A 20284-nucleotide genomic window follows, 5' to 3' on the forward strand; every position below is an offset into this window, starting at 1 on the left:
CAAATATGTAATATTCAAATTCCTCGGGGAACATGTTAGTTTTTCACGTTCAATAATGACATCAACAAATTCGCCAAATGTATATTGCTAGGTATGCGATAGATACTGTAACCTTTGTATAGGAATTCCAATTCCAACTAGTTGACCCCTCAACTCATTCAGTAGAATATAGACCACATACTATATATAATCTCCCATCAGTCTAATCTGAAAGGGTGGTCTATTCTAATAGTGGTCTATTATACACTAGTGGTCGAGCACTGTGCAGAAACCCAAATTAACAATGACGAAGAATATGAGATGGAAACACTTACCAGATGAAGGAGACACACAATATACCACCTGGAATGAATTATCAATCCAATATACCACCAATTTCTTCCCCAAATTCGACAGATCCAAAAAATCCCTAATTTTTGATTTCTTCAAAGTAAATGATAAATCAAAAGAATGAAGCTTTGAGAGGAGTGGGAAAGAAGGGAGACGACCTTTGTGTGTTGAATGCAAGAAAAACAAGCTGCAATGGAGGAATCAGCTATGGGAAATGGGGATTGGGGTGGCAGATGAGGCGGGAAGGGATGATTTTTTTTTTTAAAATCTGGTAATATTACAATTATATAGGTTGGGGCTAAAGTGTAAATACTGAAATTTTAGGGATAAAAACTAAACTTTTCCCTTCACTTTATAATCTCACTTAACCATTAATTAAACATGAAGGTTAACCCTACAATAATTAAAACCTGAAGATTACTCGGCCAATTCAAGTTTGGAAAGAGGCCACCTCGCCAACTACCCCTAGTCTCAAGTTAGAGGTATACTTTCTTGAAAATATTTCTGAAAAGCCAAAAAAAAAGCCGCAAAGGGTATTGTGCTTAGGAGCTTAACCTTGTGATCATGTAACCATGGGACAAGATTAGATGTAGTTTTTGTTCTTGTTTTTTTTTCCGGGGTAAAATTTTTCTGGACAACAGCTCAAAGCTGGTTTTAAAAGTCAAAAGACTGGTTGAAAAGGAAAAAAGAAAAGGTCAAACATGCATATCCCCCGATGTAGTAAAGAAAATTTTAAAAAAACCCATGACCTACAAAGCTTATGAATTAACGGCTCTTACATGATTATATTTTTTAGTTATTTTCTTTTATTAACTTGTCGCTAGTTAAACCATGCAACAAGAATCATACGTGTGTTATATATGGTTAATAAAGGAATATAGTACAACTTTGTCAACAAATCATTTCGTTCAAAATACACACACATGATTATTATATAGAATATACAAGTTAGCAATTTTCGTGACTAATTTTTAAGACATTTAAAAAAATATTAAACTATAGAATTATACTAATGTATAATACTTCTAATATAATTTTAAATATGATTATTTTATTCAGAAAAATCAACTTTTGAATTCATTTTTAGATGCAAAGAAAAAGGCAACATTGAAAAGTTTCCAACTCCCAACGGCAAAAGTCAGTCTCTGGCCCCAAACTTTCCAATTTTCCAGACACCTGTGGCTGTTGTTCATGTGAAAAAACGGAAAACAAATTCTCTTCTAAACAATGAGAGGAGGACACGTGTGCATCGTCGTCAGTTTCCTCCTCCTCCTAGCTGCCCTTAACGGGGAGTTCGCCGGCGATTACTCGAAGCTGTCGGGAATTATCATCCCAGGGTTCGCGTCCACCCAACTGAGAGCATGGTCAATATTGGACTGCCCTTATTCTCCTCTGGATTTCAATCCTCTCGATTTAGTCTGGCTCGACACCACCAAAGTAAGTAATCAATAATCAAAGTTCTAGACATTGTGTTGCTTTAATTGGTTGTGTGGAGATAATGATATTGTTCACTGTTTATTTATGCAAGCTTAGTATTTGAGTTTCACTTTGTAAAAAGTTTATAAGTACTCCGTACAATCGGAAGTTTCATGCATTAAGTAAAAGGATTTAAGTTTTACACACAGTGAGTGTAAAAAATTTCATACGATCAGTGTGATTTTTACCTGTTATAGGAGGTTACTTGCCATTTGTTGTAGGTTATCAATGCTTAGGTAATAACGTTACCTGCAATCACCTTTTTATGTGACCTGATAAGTTTTGTACTATCCGTGCATAGAACTTAAACTCAATAAAAATATTGATCAATGTACATTTAGTTAAGAACATAACACTGTAGAAGCAAATAATTCTTAAAGGTAATACCAATTAAATTGGGATTGATATTTAGGATGTGTTTGGTTATTTGGTATGAAGGAAAATGTTTCCTGAAAAAAAAAAGAGTGGGTTTCTTTCTTATTTTTGGTTTTTGGTAAGTAAGAAGAAAATATTGTCCCTAAAGTGTTTATATATAATCTAGCCAAATACTATGAGGGGGGGTGGATAAGCATGGAATGTTGCTCATGGAACTTGTTTTCTTACTCCCATGGAAGTCATTTTCCTGATTTTTAAGGAACTTGTTTTCCTAGAGAAAATGTCTTTCCAAACCGAAACATTTTGACCAACCAAATGCAGGAAAATTGGAAAATATTTTCTACCAAACACACCCTTAGGGAACCTATTTCTTTTTAGAGTATTTGGAATAAAATTGACATGAATAATATGGAATGTATATAGAGGAATAGTCGACCACAAATAATTTGCGACGATGTGCAGTTGATTGATTGAGTGGAAGAAAGTCTGATATTGAACTGTGAGTTTTATCATACACTAAGCTAATTACCAGATTTTTCATATTGTAATGGTAAACTAATGATACTAACTTATGAAGTATTAATGGGGCAATTGGTATATAAGTGATGAGGACATGGATGTTGGTTCATGTCTTATTCTGCTTCTTGTTTGAAATCTTTCCTCGTTCAGATCAATATTCAAGGTGTTCAATTACTTTCGATTTTGCTGGTGCACTACATTGAAAGATATGATCTTGGTTTTGTAATGTATTTGGGGAAATACCCTGTGCGGCAAATTACTAGATATTAGACCATGCATGAGATGTTGTTTCGATTGCAGTCATACAAAAGTACTCTCTGCTGTCAGGATCATGCTTTTGTGATACAAAAGCACTGATCTTTTAGTTTAACTTTTACCTAGAATCACATGGAATTAAGTTGTATCGAAAGACCTACAATTCCATGCAGACCTGGTGAAAAATAGGGCACAATACAAGAAAAAGATCTACATAGGTTATACCCATTAGTTGGTTGAGTTTAGTTATGTTATATTTACTTTAAGTCCGATGTTGCTAGGAGTCTTTTAGTCTTGTAAGAGATTTATGTGTCAGTAAAAAATATATAGAACTTATACTGTTAGAGAAACTTGTTTTCTTTTTGTGAAGATTTTATTGTTATTATTATTATTATTATTATTAGTATTAATATTTTTATCATGGGGGTGGTGTTCGGGCTTGCTTACACGCACCCCGATTATTTCACCGGGTACCTGCTTCCTTTCACCAGCGCATGTACCAGGTGACTTTGCCCACCAAGGTTTAGGCAGATGGGAAGAAATCACCTAGTGTGTTTTTCCTCCCTTGGGTTTGTCAAGACTTTATTTTATATAATATTGGACCGAAATGAGCCTAAATGGAGCAGCATAACAGTAATGATTCAAATAGCTTGATCCCTACTTGCTTGGGCTTGAGACGTAGTTGTTGTTTATAAGTTAACAGTTTATCTTTCTTACAGCTTCTTTCTGCTGTGAATTGCTGGCTGAAGTGCATGATGTTAGATCCTTACAATCAAACAGATCACCGGGAATGCAAGTCTCGACCTGATAGTGGCCTTTCTGCTATCACGGAGCTTGATCCGGGATACATTACAGGTGATCTTGTTTTGTTCTCCGTGCAATTCCTTTGGACTTCTAGTAAAATGGAATAAGAATTCAATATGATAGCCCCCATTAGCCAGGACATGAAACTGAACCGACGTTCACTGGTAATATCTTAAGTTGCCTCTTTTTAATCCACATGTAGCTAGGTGCACAGCAGGTTGGGCGCTTTGCCTCTGCTAGGCAGCGGTTCATTGGATTTACTAATTAGCAAGCGCTAAAGCGTGTGATTCAGCAAAAGTTTCTTTTTTTCAATAATTTTGAGAACTTAGGTGAGCGTGGTTCTGTCGCAATAAGAGCGACACTAAACAACAAAATATTTAGCAAATCAACCTAAGAAAACATTAACCTGAGAAATAGTGATAGAAACTATTAGAAATACAGTAGTTAATAGATTTGAATTAGGAACTTAAAAGTTGCATTTTGCATCTAATGAAACAAATTTATTGGTTCTTGAACTTGGACTAACATTCTTTTTTTACTTTGCTTATCAAAAAGAAAAAAGATTAGCATTGTTTTTACTTCATTTGTTTTGCTTAATCGCAGTTGTTTCATTTCCTTTATCCATATTAGTTTTGCTGTGTTTTATGTGAGTGTATATATACCTTTTTCTTCATTTGTGCCTTCACTAATGCGCCCTTTAACTATGCTTTAGCTTAGCTTCCAATTAGACCTTGGCTTTATACGTTTTTTTTTGCCTTCGAGAACAGTGGTCTGTGTGGTCTGGTTTGAGCCAATTTTTACCTATGAAAAAACCAAACCAACTAGGTCTATTCAGGTTCCGGTCTTAGTGGTTCTGTGGTTTTTTTCTTTCTCTCCAAAATTTGGCTTTTTTATCAGTAAAAAAAAATATAATTCTGCCTTTTGATTTTCTGCATGTTTTGATTGAACATGGTTGTTGCACAAGTGGGACTTAACTAGGATCTGGTATAACAGCATATGCAGGGTTAGTCAAGTCTTTGCAGCAACCATTCTCAACTAATCTTGTGGTTGTAAAAGAATTAAACCAAAAATGGGCAAAGCCACAAACCCAAAGGAGGAAAGGAAGAAAATATTACTGAAAAAATATATATAATTTTAAATATCTGTAAAACAAATATGCTTACTTTTATAAACTTACAAAGTGATATATACAGACCCCACTTGTGGGACTATACTGGGTTTGTTGTACAAAGTGATATATACATTGTTGGTTCTGTCCAATTAGCTTCTTTTTTCGTTTAATACTAAATCAAACTCAATATAATCATTCTTTTTCTAAGTGAACACCAAATAATACCAAATTTAGAAACAAAATTAGTTTATCAACTCAGCTTGAGTTGTTTCTCACTTTGGTACAACTTAATAAGTTAGAACAGTGTTTTGTCATGTTTGGAAGCGGAAGATGCTTTTACACACTAATGGCAACTTTATATGTATTTGTTTTACCGAGCCTTCACATTATGTGATGGGGTTTTGCCTGCAACAGCCTTTCGGCGAGGCATTCAAATATGAGTTGTTCTTTTTGAAGTGTCCATATAAGTTCACGATTCTTGAAGTTGCTCTGGCTTAAATGTTTGTTATGACCACTTTTTTTTCCAAAAGAAGATTTGGCTCCTTCTTTGTTATTATCTTTCTCCTTCTTCTTCTACATTTTCTGAGTTCACATTTTTTAACTTTATTCTACTTGGTTGAACTAATGAGACATGGAACTGAACGGGCAAAAACTTCTAAATTTATGACTTAAAAACCATTTTCCTTAGTGTGAGACTGATGAACTTCTGCCTGCTGCCCTTTTTCTTGGATTGTCAAGACCAATTAGTAGGGATTCTATGGTTATATTATTTTAAAGGACTATTTATATATGAATATGAAATTACAAAAAGGACAATAACAGAGAGTGGTCAGTGAAGGACCATTTGTCATAGATATCTTTGCTACTCTAAGGGATTTAAGTGATGATTCTGCTATTTGTTTTGGTTCTCTAATTGATCCAAACCACATTCCTCTTCAGGTCCTCTGTCATCAGTGTGGAAAGAATGGGTTAAGTGGTGCATTGAATTTGGTATCGAGGCTAATGCAATCATTGCAGTTCCATATGACTGGAGATTGTCTCCATCAAAGCTTGAGGAGCGAGATCTTTACTTTCACAAACTAAAGTTTGTATTTTCAGGATACCATTTATGCCTTGAATTTAGATATATGTGTTTATTATCTCACTAAACGATTCTTTCCTAAGTTCAAATGACAAATTGATTGGTAGAGAAGTGTAAACCTTTCCAATTCCTTTTTCCCAGTGGAAAGTAGAATTGTCCATTTCTTTCATCTATTTTGTTTCAGAATTTGTAGTAGTGAGCAAGATATTTACTTTATACAATGGTTGAAGATCTGGGTTGAACCCAAGGCAATGTTTTTTTTCTTCCTCTTTGGCCTGGGGAAGATTTTCCTGCAACAAATATTTAAGAATATATTACCATGGAAAACTTAGCGACTTTACAGTTTTTCTTCCTGCCTTTTTTCTCATAAAATGTTCAATCCTCCAATAGTATGGGTGGAGGGTTTTTTTCTGTTTTTTATGCTAGAGATCTTTCTTAGTACATCATTGAGTGATTTTTTTTTTTTTTTTTTTTTGCACAAATAGTGCCCGATGTGATTGTTTGCACAAAATATGAGTTCATTTTTACACATAAAACTCATCTTTTACCACCAGGCATGGTGGGATGGTCTGTTCAGGAAATAACTTTGACAATTCCAGACACATTGTGTCAGAAATACCTCTGTTACCTTTTAACGACTTGTTTTTGCATCTCCCTTTCCTGCTTCCCCTTTCCCCTCCCCGTACTTCGCATAAATCTTTTAAACCTTCTGCTTTGCTGATTTTATTGTTCTGCTCTTTTGAGTGTTAGAGCATTTCTTTTGTAATTTTTCTGGTAAATGTCTTTTATATGGTGGGTTTTTATCTCTTTTTCCTTTCTGGCAGGCTAACTTTTGAAACTGCTCTTAAACTTCGTGGTGGGCCTTCAATAGTTTTCGCTCATTCATTAGGTAACAATGTCTTTAGATACTTCTTGGAGTGGTTGAAATTAGAGATTGCTCCAAAAGAGTATTTGCGATGGCTAGACGATCACATTCATGCCTATTTTGCTGTTGGTATGTCTTACTAACCTAAATACTATTTGATTCCAGTCTTATCTCAGAAATTAGGGAAAGCTACTTATCTGGAATTGCTGCTTTCTTGTGGTTTCAGGAGCTCCTCTTCTTGGTGCTATTGAGACAGTCAAAGCAACATTATCGGGGGCTACATTTGGTCTTCCTGTTTCTGAGGTTTTTATTTTTTATTTTTATTAAATTCAACTTAAGTTCTAATGCGGTAGGCTACCTTTATCTATGTTTAGGACCTTTAGGTTGTGTAGTTCAGACATAGAAATTCTAGGTTGCGCAGGGCACACTCCTTAGAGAGCTTTAGAGACTACTTTTTTTCATTAAAGAAATGTGAATTTGAGAATTTTTTGTTCTAAAGCTCTTGTATTTGTTTCAAAAGTTAGGGAATTTAATAAAAGTTGTAAATCTGGACATTCTTATTAATTCGTACAATATTAGATATTATATCTGCATTGATATGACATGTATGTTTTCCAAGTTATCAGGGGACAGCTCGCCTGATGTTCAATACTTTTGGATCTTCTATGTGGATGTTGCCATTTTCAAAATATTGTACAACAGATAATGTGTACAGGAGGCATTTCTCTGGCGGAGACCGGAAAAACCATCACGCCTACCATTGCGATGAGCATGAGCGTCAATCAAACTATTCTGGCTGGCCAACAAACATAATCAATATTGAAGTTCCTTCAATTCGAGGTATTACCAAAAGGCCAACGAGCATGTTGTGTCTTTAGCATAACTTGTGCTAATGGGCTTTTAATATGTCTTAGCAGGGGATAAAGCTTATCCATCATTCGTAGAAATTGCCCAAGCTAACTTGTCTGGAATGGAATGTGGATTTCCAACGCAATTGTCTTTTTCTGCTCGCGAAGTCTCTGATGGGACCTTTTTCAAAGCCATAAAGGATTATGATCCTGATAGCGAAAGGCTCTTGTACCTTTTACAAAAGTGAGTACAACAGCAAATCCTTTTACGTCCATGCAACATTTTCAGATAATGCAATAAGAAGATAGTATCCTTGATGTTTTCAATGTAACATATCCAATAAATTCAAGATATAGTTGAGCTTGTTGAAGGAAATGAATTTTCTGTACCTTCCATGAAAGTGCTGATCTTATTTTATTTCCTTTTGTATTTCCAGAGGTCGGAACATATGAAAAAATATATTTTCTCCCTTGACTTCTCCATGGATGATCAAGGTGTTGCAATGCTCACAAAAACTAGCATGTTTTGCTACTTTGTTTTGCTTGTGTTACTTTCATTGTCCCAAAAAGAATGATATGATTCTATTAACAAAGGCAACTTGGACATTGTCCTCTTAAAAATTGACATGATTCAACTAACAAAGGGAAATCGAACATATTCCTTGTCTGATTTCAGAGATGTAATCTCTATTTTAAAACTAGAGTTATTTTATTTAAAAACTAAGTAAATGTAGCACTGTCTAGATATCAAAATAAAGCTGTAATAATACTCCCTTCATCTTGTTTTGTTTGACGTACTTCCGACTTAGTCTGTCTTAAAAGGGCTCATTTTGAGAAGCGGTTAGGTTCAAAACATTGAAGTCAAACTAACCTTTAAAAATACTATTTCTAATGTTATACTCTATATTTTAAATTTGATCTCATATGTTTAAACTATGCGAATTATTATCTTAACACATTGTAATATATAGAAGGTCCAATTACACTGAACTTCCTCTCCTTTTGCCATTATTCAGAGGACATCCCCTCTAGCTTGGCAAAATTACACTTGCCTTTCCTGTTAGACTTATGAACTAACAATGATAAGTTATAAAAAGGTGGTTATGTTAGTTTACTTCCTTGCCATTAGAATCCTGTACTTTTAGATAGAGTATGGCAAAAGGGCAGCCCGGTGCACGAAGCATCCCGCGTGAACGCAGGGTATAAGAGATCAAATAAAGACACCTAATTTATAATTGAATTACTTAACTACCGTTTTAACCTAAACACTCTCGATGGTGATAGAGTATCTACTTTGCCACATTGAATTATTGGGACAATATTTACATTTAAAAGTTTTTATTTGTGATAGATCATTGAATACTGATGTTTTAATTTATTATTTCGTTGTTACTCTTTATTTCAAAACTGCCATTAACCACTTATGTAGGTTGCTGTGCGTCCATTTCGGCAAGAAATTGTATTGAGAAAATTAAAAATAATTCAAGATGATAGATGAATTAAAATGAGCAAAATTTGATTAACTAAAACTTTGAAATGCAAAATTTGGAGAGCAGTTCAATTTATTAAAAAAAAAAATAGAAAATTTAATCTTGGAGCTAGGCAGAGTTTTGTGCATATGGACTCACTAAGTAAGTAAAACTTGGTGAAAGATTAAGTTGTCTTTATATAAAAGAATGTTTTATGGTGGAAGTAATTTAAGCTAGCTTAATACTTATCCTTTTTTTTCTTTTTGTTTCTCCATGAGTTATTGGCTATTGGCTTAATTGTTCTTTGGTTCTATGCCAGTTATCTCTAGCTATACCATGTTCTGACATCTAAAGAATTCAGGTCTTACCATGCCGATCCGATTTTAAATCCTCTAACACCTTGGGAAAGACCACCTCTCAAGAACATATTCTGCATTTATGGCATAGATTCGAAGACTGAGGTATTCTTCTCTTCTCAAGGGTCAATTTCTTGCTCTAGCCAGTTTAGAAATTCATTATGATTGTTGTGCATATGTGTTTTAACATAGATGATTTGGCTGTAGGCACATGCTGTTATTGAACTCAATATTACTTGTTTTACACTAATTAATCGGCATACACACTAAATCAACTTTCTTGTGCTCGTTTATCAGCTAGTTCATCATGTTCTTGTATTAATTTCTGAACTTCTTCAAAACCCAAAAGTGAAAACTAGTGCGCTAGGTGACTGTTCATCTGAAGCTGACAGGACAGCTAGAACGCCTCGAATCAGTCTTCAAACTTTGCATATTAAATTACTCGGAGATGGGATGGTACTAACCATTGATGTAACTTACCGATCAGCATGAAGGTTGTAAGTTATGTCTGCTGTTGATCAACCTAGGCCTGTCTATTATAATTCTTTGTCTGTATTGCTTTCACATGACAATTTTGTGATGGAAGTATCTGTTCTAATCGCTAATTCTTTTAAGCATTCAGTTGAAAGTTCCAACTTGAAATCTTTTACGAGGCCTCTTTTGATCTGTGGTTTAAGAAATCAGAACCAGAAAGTCCATGTGTTTTTACAACCATTTCATGTTAGCTGTGATTGAGCAACATTTGCTATAATGCTTGATTTCTTAAAGATTTTGGTTGTCGTTTTCCTTTTCATTTTTCTTATTCTAAAGGAAAAGCTTGTTTACCATATCCATCAGTTGATTGCGGCAGAAAAATAAAGAAAAGCAAGAAAAAGATGACAATTGAAGAAATAGTAGTATGAAAAAAGAAAAGGAAAATAAACAAGCAGGTTATAGTGTTCTCCCTAGTTGGCTGTATTTCTCAATGCACCAACCTCTGTCTACCACTAGTACCCCCACCCTGTAAAAATGATTTAATGACATAAGTCTTCTATCCGCATTACATTACATGCCTCTATATGATTATATTCCCCTCTTCTAGTTATGTTCTTCATTTAGTATGTGATCCTGAATATTTTTCTGCTTTCTTCATGTTGAATAACAGGTTGGTTACTATTTTGCACCCAGTGGGAAGCCTTATCCTGATAATTGGATTATAACAGATGTGATATATGAAATTGAAGGATCTCTGTATTCACGGTAACTTGTGTTCTGCATCTTGATAACATATTCTGGAAAGCTCTCTCCGAACAGCACATCTGAACATGACATTTTTCACTTATTATTGTTGCTCTTACTTCATTATCTTCTTTTCCTCATCCATGCCACCCGGATCCTCTACAACTTCATTAAGACATAAAGTTGTAAGGGTTGGAAAAAAAAAACGAAACAAGATTAAGTTGTTTGACTTTTTTTGTGAAAGTATATAATTTTGAGTCTTTGCATGGAGGACATTATCCTTCTTTTAAAATTCCTAAGCTTCAATTTTTAATCCTTAGTATTAATTTGCATAGCAGACAACATGGAGTAGGATACTGACCATGTGCGTGATACTAAATCAACCATTCTTCCTATAGAATATGTTAACTTGTCTTCCTCTTCTTATTCCTCTTAAACCTCGTTGAAGTTGGATACTGACTATTTGAACATTTGGATCTCTCTCAGTATCTCAAATTTCCTCCTTTTAGGTCAGGGAATCTGGTTGAAGGAAACCCAGGTGCAACAAGTGGGGATGAGACGGTATGATGAAGGATTAATCAGGCATATTTAAGTATATAAATTTTTGTAATTTATTGAAATGACCTCCCTACTGAAATTTAAAATGTCGTTAGAGAGCTCTCTTTGAAAAAGAATTTCCACGTGCTTGGCTCAGCAAAAAGAATCAAGTCCATATGTGAGGAGGGCATGTTAAAGACATACTTAAGTAAATAAAAGTGTGCTCTCTAAAAAAACTCAAGCTTTTTGATGAGTTGATCAAACAATTCAACAATGGGCAACGATTATTTTGACAATCGGACTAACTAATGCTTTTAAGCTCATCATTTTAGTACCCAATTTAAGTACTTACTGTAAAACAGTACTAATTCATAGGAAATTCAACGAAATTCAAATTTTAGTAATATAACTATATAAGTAATTGTGTGTTGGTGGGAGGTAGCATATGCCAAATGCACGAGCTGGTCCAGGTACACCATTATTGGAAAAAAAGTAGCTAATATTATTAAAGTCAATGGCTGCACATTGAAATGTTATTTCATCGGTTCTTTCCACTACTGAATAAATTTACTTAAAATGTTGGATTGGTTATGATATAGAATCTTTAAAATGAACTTTAGGTAATTATAATCTTAAGATATGAAATAAAGTCATTATGTTTAACAAGGAGTAAGGTTTATATTAGAATAAGCTGCAAAAATCTGACAGGGGAAGTAGTATTATTTTTAAATTCGATTGGTCCATTTGATTACGGTCTCATATCTATGACTATGAGTACGAGAAAGGGATTCTTTTTTATTAATTGAAGCAGATTCGCAGGTGCCATACCATTCTCTCTCCTGGTGCAAGAATTGGCTGGGGCCAAAAGTGAACATAACAAGGACACCACAGGTATTCAGAAGCTCTGTTATAGATATAGATATCTAAGATACCGTTGTTCCCCTCAGATCAGTTCTCTTTTATGATTTGAAAGTGCAAATTAATATTCTTTTGAAATTCGTAAAGATCATCTGCCTTCCTTTTTGGTATGTGATATTTTGTTTGATCTTAATCTCAGTCAAGTGGGGAAACCGCAACCAATATTACCACCTTTACTAGTAATTATGGGGAAGACATCTAACCATATTGAGCATATGAAAATAGCTCCAACTCCATCTCACCACCCCACATAGACACATTGGAAGAGCTGCCTAAAAGACTATGATAGATCTGACTATTGTTAGTAATTTCTCAGATACTTGAAAGTTTGATGCAACACATTTTAAAGATCCTCACATTTTCCTACAAAACGATCCCCTAGCTTTTGTCACTCAGTGCATCGGCCCTGTAAGCCCTACCTTTGAGTGCGGTTTGAATTACACCCAATTTTTCTGATTCGGCGGTTTGTCTGCCTCAGGTTGAGTAGTCAGAGAAGGGCAATGCGGCAACTATCCTGATTGAATTATTTGGCCCTCGATCCGAATGAATCAACCTTTCCACGGAGGTAAATCTTTGCCTGCTGCTAGGCAAAGATTTACACCTCCGTGGAAAGGATGATTCATTCGGATCGAAGGTCCAAATAACCAAGCTATGCAATATTTATTTCAGTAGATCCCTTTCACCTAATTGGCTTCTTCTGGAGAACATAATATATTCATGAAGATGTAGTCACATGACCTCATACTTTTCCAGTTTTCTGCTAAAACTCTACTGCTTGCTTGTGAATCATTTTAGCTTTTATATTGGTACTCACTGGCAACTGCAGCTCTATCTTACTCTCTGTCTTTGACAACATCAGTCAGAGCATGATGGCTCAGATGTACAAGTGCATCGAAATATAGAGCACCAACATGGAGAAGATATCATTCCCAATATGACAAGGTTACCTACGGTGAAGTACATAACCTATTATGAGGATTCTGAAAGTTTTCCAGGAAAGAGAACAGCAGTTTGGGAGCTTGATAAAGGTATCTGAAGTATCTCAATTTCTTATTCTTGTTTAAAGTTTTCTAAATGAATTTCTTGGTTATTTAAGTAGAATGCTGTCTTTCCCTCTCGCACTTCTTTCTGTTGGCTAGAATGTATCTTCTTTCCTCTGGTTCACCATTCGCTTTCCTATGTCTCATTTGTGGCTGTCCTTTACTTGTTTAATACCCAAAAAGCTGTGGAATGCAGTAATTTCTTTCGTCTTCTGTGATATGGCATTTCTCACCCAATATGTGTTTACTTTCCTCTCTGTATTCCTAATTTTTATTAGCTCTATCTACTATGACTTGTACAAACTCTCAGCATCTCATTCTTGTGAAGAGATAATTACTCGATTCCAGTCAGTAGCTTGTGATGACTGTAAAGTAAAATCTAGATAACACTCCAAACTTTTGTTGTATTTTTAATGTTTAAAGCTATTTTGCTGGGACTCTCCAAAAATATCGCCGAGTGCGTGTCGGATCCTTCAAAAGTAATGTATTTTTGGAGGATCCGAGATGGGTATGGCAGCATCTAGAGTCCGTGCAACATTGGTTTAAAGACATTAATTTTCTTTTTTGATAAGGAAAGAGGAGCAATGCAAAAGACATAATTTCCTTTTACATAGAAACACATACATTATGTATACACAGATACATCCTGGGTAAGGGGTTAGGCAATTCATAGTTGTAGTTATTTGGCTTTTTGGTAATATTGTTTATAGTTGAGTGATTACGTCCACAACACGCCTCGATAAGAGATATGATACGGTCATATGTAATATTATTTACCCAATTATTTTGTCGGGGCTGAATCCTATAGAGAACAATATAAGGGCGATCAAGAAAGTGAGGTATTGTCACTAATTTGGTTAAGCCAAACACTTTGACTTTATAAATGTTGATATGAACTAAAACCTAAGAAAGATAAAAATCTAAACTAGAAAGCGAATAAAGTGATCAATGGCATCCTCACAAGCAAGGAAAACAAAGAAATATAGAAAATAGGAAATTCATTGATATCGAGTATATTCCAATGTATTTAATTAACTCCTACTAATTAATCATAGGTCTAAGTCATTAGCATTTGAATTTATTACCCACTAGCGTTTCTCAGCAACTAGTGAGTCTAACCTGGTTGATTATCCCTAACCTAACCAGGTTCCGTTAAGAACCTTCCAATTTTAGGCTACAAGCGCGAAGGATTTTCCTTGACCTCAATCACTAGACTAGGACTAATCGATCCCTCAATTAACCTAGAATCCCGTCAATCAATCTAAGCCCAAACCTAATTCCCTTTGAATCAAGTCAATAGGGGATGTCCTAGGGGTAGCTACTCCTTTGAAAAATCAATACAATGCAAGATTAATTGAATAAACACAAGACCATTTCATAAATAGTAGAATTGTCATTTAATACAAAAGCAACAAGTTATAAATCAAAACCCTAATATTGAAATATCATATATATATATATATATATATATATATATATATATATATAGTAGGAAGCCCTTAAGCCCAAAGTTAAAAGACCAAAATAGCCATTAAAAGTTGAATGACCATTTTGCCTTTCAATCAAATATTCCTCCTACAATGTTTTCGTACAAAAATGTAATTATACATTCTATAACAACAACAACAACCCAGTAAAATCCCACTAGTGGGGTCTGGGGAGGGTAGTGTGTACGCAGACCTTACCCCTACCCCGAAGGAGCAGAGAGTAGAGAGGCTGTTTGTGAAAGACCCTCGGCTCAAGATAAATAAAAAGACAAAAAGGAGACAATATTAGTTTCATTACAGAGATCATAGGAAAAATAGGAACATAAAAAGCAGAAGAAAAGTGCAAAGCAAAAACGATGGCTAGTAAATAGGTCCTGCACCGAAAAGAGAAAATAGTAAGACACGACATTGCCACTAGCTATCTTAGACAAAAACCTTACCAGACTATGCTCACAAAGGTACAAAGTAAGACAAGACTCAACTACCTTCTAGCCTACAACCGTAATACTCGACCTCCACAACTTCCTATCAAGTGTCATGTCCTCGGAAATCTGAAGCCTCGCCATATCCTGCCTGATCACCTCTCCCCAATACTTCTTAGACTGATCTCTACCTCTTCTCGTGCCCTCCACAACCAGCCGCTCACACCTCCTTACTCTATTAGATCTAAATATTATGGACTACTAATATATAATTTTTTAATAAAATATTACATTATTCCTCCATTATTGCAAAAAACGTAAATAAGCATTGTTGTTTAGGAATTTTAAAAGTTGCCTTGTAATATGTAAGACAACTTATTATTATTCATCTTCAAAAATGCAAATAAGAAAAACTGTCTTGGATTTTTAAAAGTTGTGTTGCAATATTTAAGACAACTTATTATTGTCCAATGTCCACGTACAAAAACGTAAATCAGTGAAACTGTCTTGGAATTTAAAAGTTGGCATGCAATATTTAAGACAACTTCATATTGTTCATGTATATAATTTTCACATCTTTTCCAAGATTTACTATCTGATTTTTCAAATTTTCAATACATTGTCACGTATTCCAGAGCAAACTTCTAATAATTCTCATATTTGATCTTTTGGTTGTTTCTGAAGACTTTTGATACTTATAAATACTGTCATTTCAAAACCATTTTGAGAAGCATGCATCTTCATTATGGTAAAGTCATGCGGTTGGATAGCTAGCTTTTCTGATGGATCGATCTCGTGCAAAGAATTAACATACTACAGTTTTATTTCAAAAAGTCTTGCAGCTGCTACATTATAATTTCTGCATTTTCGTTAGGGCTTGTCGTGCCATTAATGGCAGCTAGCTGCATTTAAAAGGGACAATGACGTGAAATTAGCTATGGTGGCCACTATGTTAAGCTTCGCCTTGGTGGTTATTAGGGACATCGGATTAATGTTGGTTAAGAGCTCCGCAATAAAATTTTCCTCTAGGGTGCTGGTTGGAGGTCGAATGGAAATGGCCATTACATTAGGATTAACCAAGTTGATAAATTTTGCTGGCTTCAAATGTGATTCTTGATAGACTAAGCATTTCATTTTTAATTGTTTTATTTTATTTTCATCATCTTTACGCCTTTTGGTTTTTATCTTATAACGCAAATATAATTTGTAAGAATATTTATGCGATCTTTTAAAATTTTTGTACTCATCACTACACCATAAAAATAAAAATAAAACCATACGAAACAAGGAGTTAAAGATTGGAATTAAAAAGGTAAGAAATGCTCAATGAAGTTCGTCCAAATCTTCACTCCCAATGGTGTTGATGTTAATTCCAGCTTGGAAAATAGCCGAGACGTCTATTATTTCTCCTAAGTCTTGCTTTTATAGTTCCACAATTTTTCCCAAGTCCAATGGCAAAAACAGCCTTCATTTCTAAGTTTCTGCCCAGTTTTTGCATCTCTAGCCAGTTCTTACGCTTCTGGCCAGTTTTCAGTCCATTCAGCCACTTCCAAATATGGCCAGAATTGTTTCCTTTTCTTCAAATTGGCTTCTTTTGACTTGTTTTCTCTCCAAATCTGTTCTCCAACGTATAAACCTGAAATATACAATAAAACCACAATGAATGCACTAATTTTCTCCATTAACAAAATAAAGACTCAGGTAAAAAGCATATATAAGTTGGTAAAGTACCAACTGTTTACCAACTTATAATTGAACAGACAGGTATTTGAGGGGGATAGGTTGGTGCACCAATGAAATTCCAGTTTGTACAGAAGATTGGATGTCGTTCATAGATAATCTTGTTATGCTGTAGATTCTCTACTTTTTTGTGTATCTTATCAAAACAAAAAAAAGAAAAAAGAAAAAGGGTAAGAAAGAAGAACAGATAGGTGTTTGAATATCTTTTCTATGTTCTAATGCATGTCCCAGCATCATTCTAATAGTTAAACTTTGCAGAAGATCTAAATTTTCTTCTTGGATAATTATTCTTTGGGGAGAAAACTTATATCTTAGTTCAGAAAATAGACATTGGAATTTCCAGCTTACCTGAGTAGCATGTTTTGAGAGCTTGTCCAATTCCATAGACTAAAATTACTTTTCTTGGTTCCTTCATCGGTTTACGACGGTCGTAAGCGTTTGACACGGGACAGATTTAAGACATGGTACATCGTTTTATACCTCAAACCAATCTTGCATATGATGCATGATTAAAGATCTTGTCAAATGTTCAGTTTCCATATGATGCAAGATTAAAGATCTTGTCTAACTGCATTGAATGAATTCGGTAATGTTGGATTGTTCTAGTTGTAAGATATTGAATCCACCTTAGACATTTTGCACCTCATGCAAATCGTCGATCTGATGACTGTAAATTTTCTTGGGTAGCAAATCACAGGAACATTGTCAGATCTCCGGTTTTGATGCGGGAGCTGTGGCTTGAGATGTGGCATGATATTCATCCGGATAAAAAGTCTAACTTTGTTACAAAAGGTGGGTCTGTTTCCTCATTAACTTCTTCTATGAAAGTTTAGTTTTTATTGACATTGTAAGCATTGCAACAAAAAGCAAAGCGTGGGCCTCTGAGGGATGAGGACTGCTATTGGGATTATGGAAAAGCCCGATGCGCATGGCCTGAACATTGTGAATACAGGTAACAGTGTTTCAATTGAATAGTGCAAAATAATATTCCCCTTCACTGTATTTAGGCCAGCTTTCTCCGGTTACGATGATGCAGATATTTATTCGGGGATGTTCACCTGGGGCAGAGTTGCAGATTGAAGAATTCTACATATGATCTCCTGTCGCACTATGTATGATTTTAAAGGTATGCCGTTCTTTTTTGTTAAAAGGGATAAGGAATATTCAACAGCTAAATTATCCTAAGGAAGCGTAAAATGACAACCAAAATATGTGACAACAAGATCGAGATTTGCTAAAATGTACTTTGTGCTTCAATGCAAGGGATGTTGATTTGTCCCCCATTTAATGTCGTGACTTAGGAAGTACTTTTATATACCTCACTGCTTGAGGAATAGCCAGCTTTTTTCTTGATGTAACAGCCCAGCCCGCTAGTGATATTGTCCGCTCTGGGCCTAGGCCTCCACGGGTTTAAAACGCGTCACTATGATCTAAGGCTTGTTAACTTATATACCCAACATCGCTCTTGTGTTTTGTCGATGTGGGATTCTGTCTAAAGCCTGGGGTGTTACATACACCCCCTCTTATGGACTCAGCGTCCTCTCTGAGGTTTGCCCCACCGCATGGGATTTGCCTAGACTCAACATTGAGGTTTGCCCTACCTAACCGGGATTTGCCTAAACTCAGTTGAACTCTGACCCACCATCGGCATGGCTGACACAAGAGTGACTCTGATACCATCTGTAACAACCCAGCCCGCTAGTGATATTGTCCGCTCTGGGCCTAGGCCCTCATGGATTTAAAACGCGTCACTAGGGTCTAAAGCTTGTTAACTTATATACCCAGCATCCCTCTTGTGTTTTGTCAATGTGGGACTCTGTCTAAAGCCTGGGGTGTTACACTTGAAGGGTGCAGAATAATGATGGTCTTATTATTTTTCTAATGTATGATTTTTGTGATGTTCTTGGTACTTTGAATTCTTTAGTCGTAGGGGGCAAAAGCTGGGAACTTTTAAGTGATGGTTCTGTGCTTTCCCTCTAGTAGTCGTGTCCGATGGTCCTGACTATCTTTCTGAGAGATGAAAAAAGTTCGGATTAGCAGCCGTAGAATTGGGTTTTCCTCCAAAATAGGAGCTTCCCGATTTCAAGAACCTAAAAACAAGGGGGACTATTAATGGTCAAAAGATATTGAGCTGAAACTAGAAAACTCCCCAGAAATAATACAAAGTCTGCAAAAAGGAGTCAAGTATCTTCACTACTGAGTATGAGTTGGAAGACCAACTTCCCTAGTACTGTGCTAATTCATCACCAATGACAATCTTTTTGCCAGAAGAATTTTGTTTTAAGGGATAAGTTTTCATGTGGTTTGCAGAAAGCAGATGTACATTCCACAAATATTAGAAGAACAAGGCCTAACGATTCAGAGAGCAAAGACTGGATGTTCGTCTGGACTGCATCGCATCCAACTTTGTGTATCTTTAACTTGGAGAGTTTCTGGATCACCTGTACATCCAAATGGAAGAAAATTTGTAGAGTATCAGATGTAGCACCATAACATGTTCCACATTAGAGTGTAATTACAACGAAGAGTCAAATAGCTCTATTCATTTTTAGGAAGACTATGATCATTTATATGCATTGGTGTTTTGAGTGCCAACAGTTGATCACACGTCTGAAAATGTAACCCATATATTGAGACTCCATTAGTTATTTAGTTTTGACTATTTAGATAATGGAATTACACAATCCAAGACTTTGCATGGATGAACTATTTGGGTTCAAGCACGAGAACTGAATGTCTTTTTTCGCCATTCTTGCCTCTGTAATCTGTCATCAACAACAGAAAATCGGTAAAGTGATGCAGAATACAACCACGTGCCAATATTGGGGCCATAAAGGACTGTCTTGTTGAATACATTTCTATACACCCTTTTTTGTATGATGTGATAACTTGAAAAGAATCAACTGTTTGAATAAAACTACGGTCATGCATGAGAATTTCTGCTTTTGCAAAGGTTGCATCCTTGATCTTGAAGTAATCTGAATTCCAAAAGTAGGTTTTCACATTCCCTCAAAGTTGATCTTGATGTGATCTGAAGAAGTTTTTACACGATTATGATAAATGCGTTTCAATTTTTTCTCTTCTAATTAAGCAATGCAATATAATATCGTCATGTTCATCCTCATTTACATCCTATAGAAAAGAATTTATATGGTCTGAATTTCACTTTTAGGAAGGTAACATCTTATTAAACATCAGCACAAAAGCTGTGTTGGTAGCCATATTTGCAGATTCCAGAAAAGCTAAAGTATTTCCTTGCTCATCTTACAAGGATTCAATGATGTCTAGTACAGAGTCAACATCATCTATATAGTTTTCTTTACACCAAAAATGAAATAACAATGAGCAATTCATCGTCTAGAAATAGAAAAGATTAATCCAAGAAAGCAAGAAGCCAGAAAATCACTTTCATTTAGAGGTAAATCAAACTGGA

The 20284-nt window shown here is 35.3% G+C and overlaps 1 protein-coding gene across 2 annotated transcripts; it reads left to right on the top strand.

Moving 5' to 3' along the window:
- Window positions 1–1432: 1432 nt before the first annotated feature.
- Window positions 1433–19553, top strand: LOC107830779 (phospholipid--sterol O-acyltransferase). Of its 2 annotated transcripts, none has more exons than XR_001658216.2 (16): window positions 1433–1767; window positions 3675–3810; window positions 5810–5954; window positions 6776–6945; window positions 7043–7119; window positions 7443–7656; window positions 7734–7908; window positions 9495–9594; window positions 10634–10728; window positions 11217–11268; window positions 12064–12135; window positions 13022–13190; window positions 17549–17643; window positions 17719–17803; window positions 17888–17977; window positions 19162–19514. XR_001658216.2 is itself a non-coding variant. In XM_016658425.2 (16 exons), exons 1-15 carry the CDS (start codon window positions 1558–1560, stop codon window positions 17967–17969), a joined length of 1887 nt encoding a protein of 628 aa, XP_016513911.1. In that variant the 5' UTR covers window positions 1435–1557; the 3' UTR covers window positions 17970–17977; window positions 19162–19553. The 2 variants fall into 2 exon arrangements, 1 of the variants encoding a protein (XP_016513911.1); XM_016658425.2 differs by having other exon boundaries at window positions 1435–1767; window positions 17539–17643; window positions 19162–19553.
- The last annotated feature ends 731 nt before the right edge of the window (window positions 19554–20284 follow it).

The sequence above is a fragment of the Nicotiana tabacum genome, chromosome 22 (genome assembly GCF_000715075.1).
Source record: "Nicotiana tabacum cultivar K326 chromosome 22, ASM71507v2, whole genome shotgun sequence".
NCBI lineage: Eukaryota > Viridiplantae > Streptophyta > Magnoliopsida > Solanales > Solanaceae > Nicotiana > Nicotiana tabacum.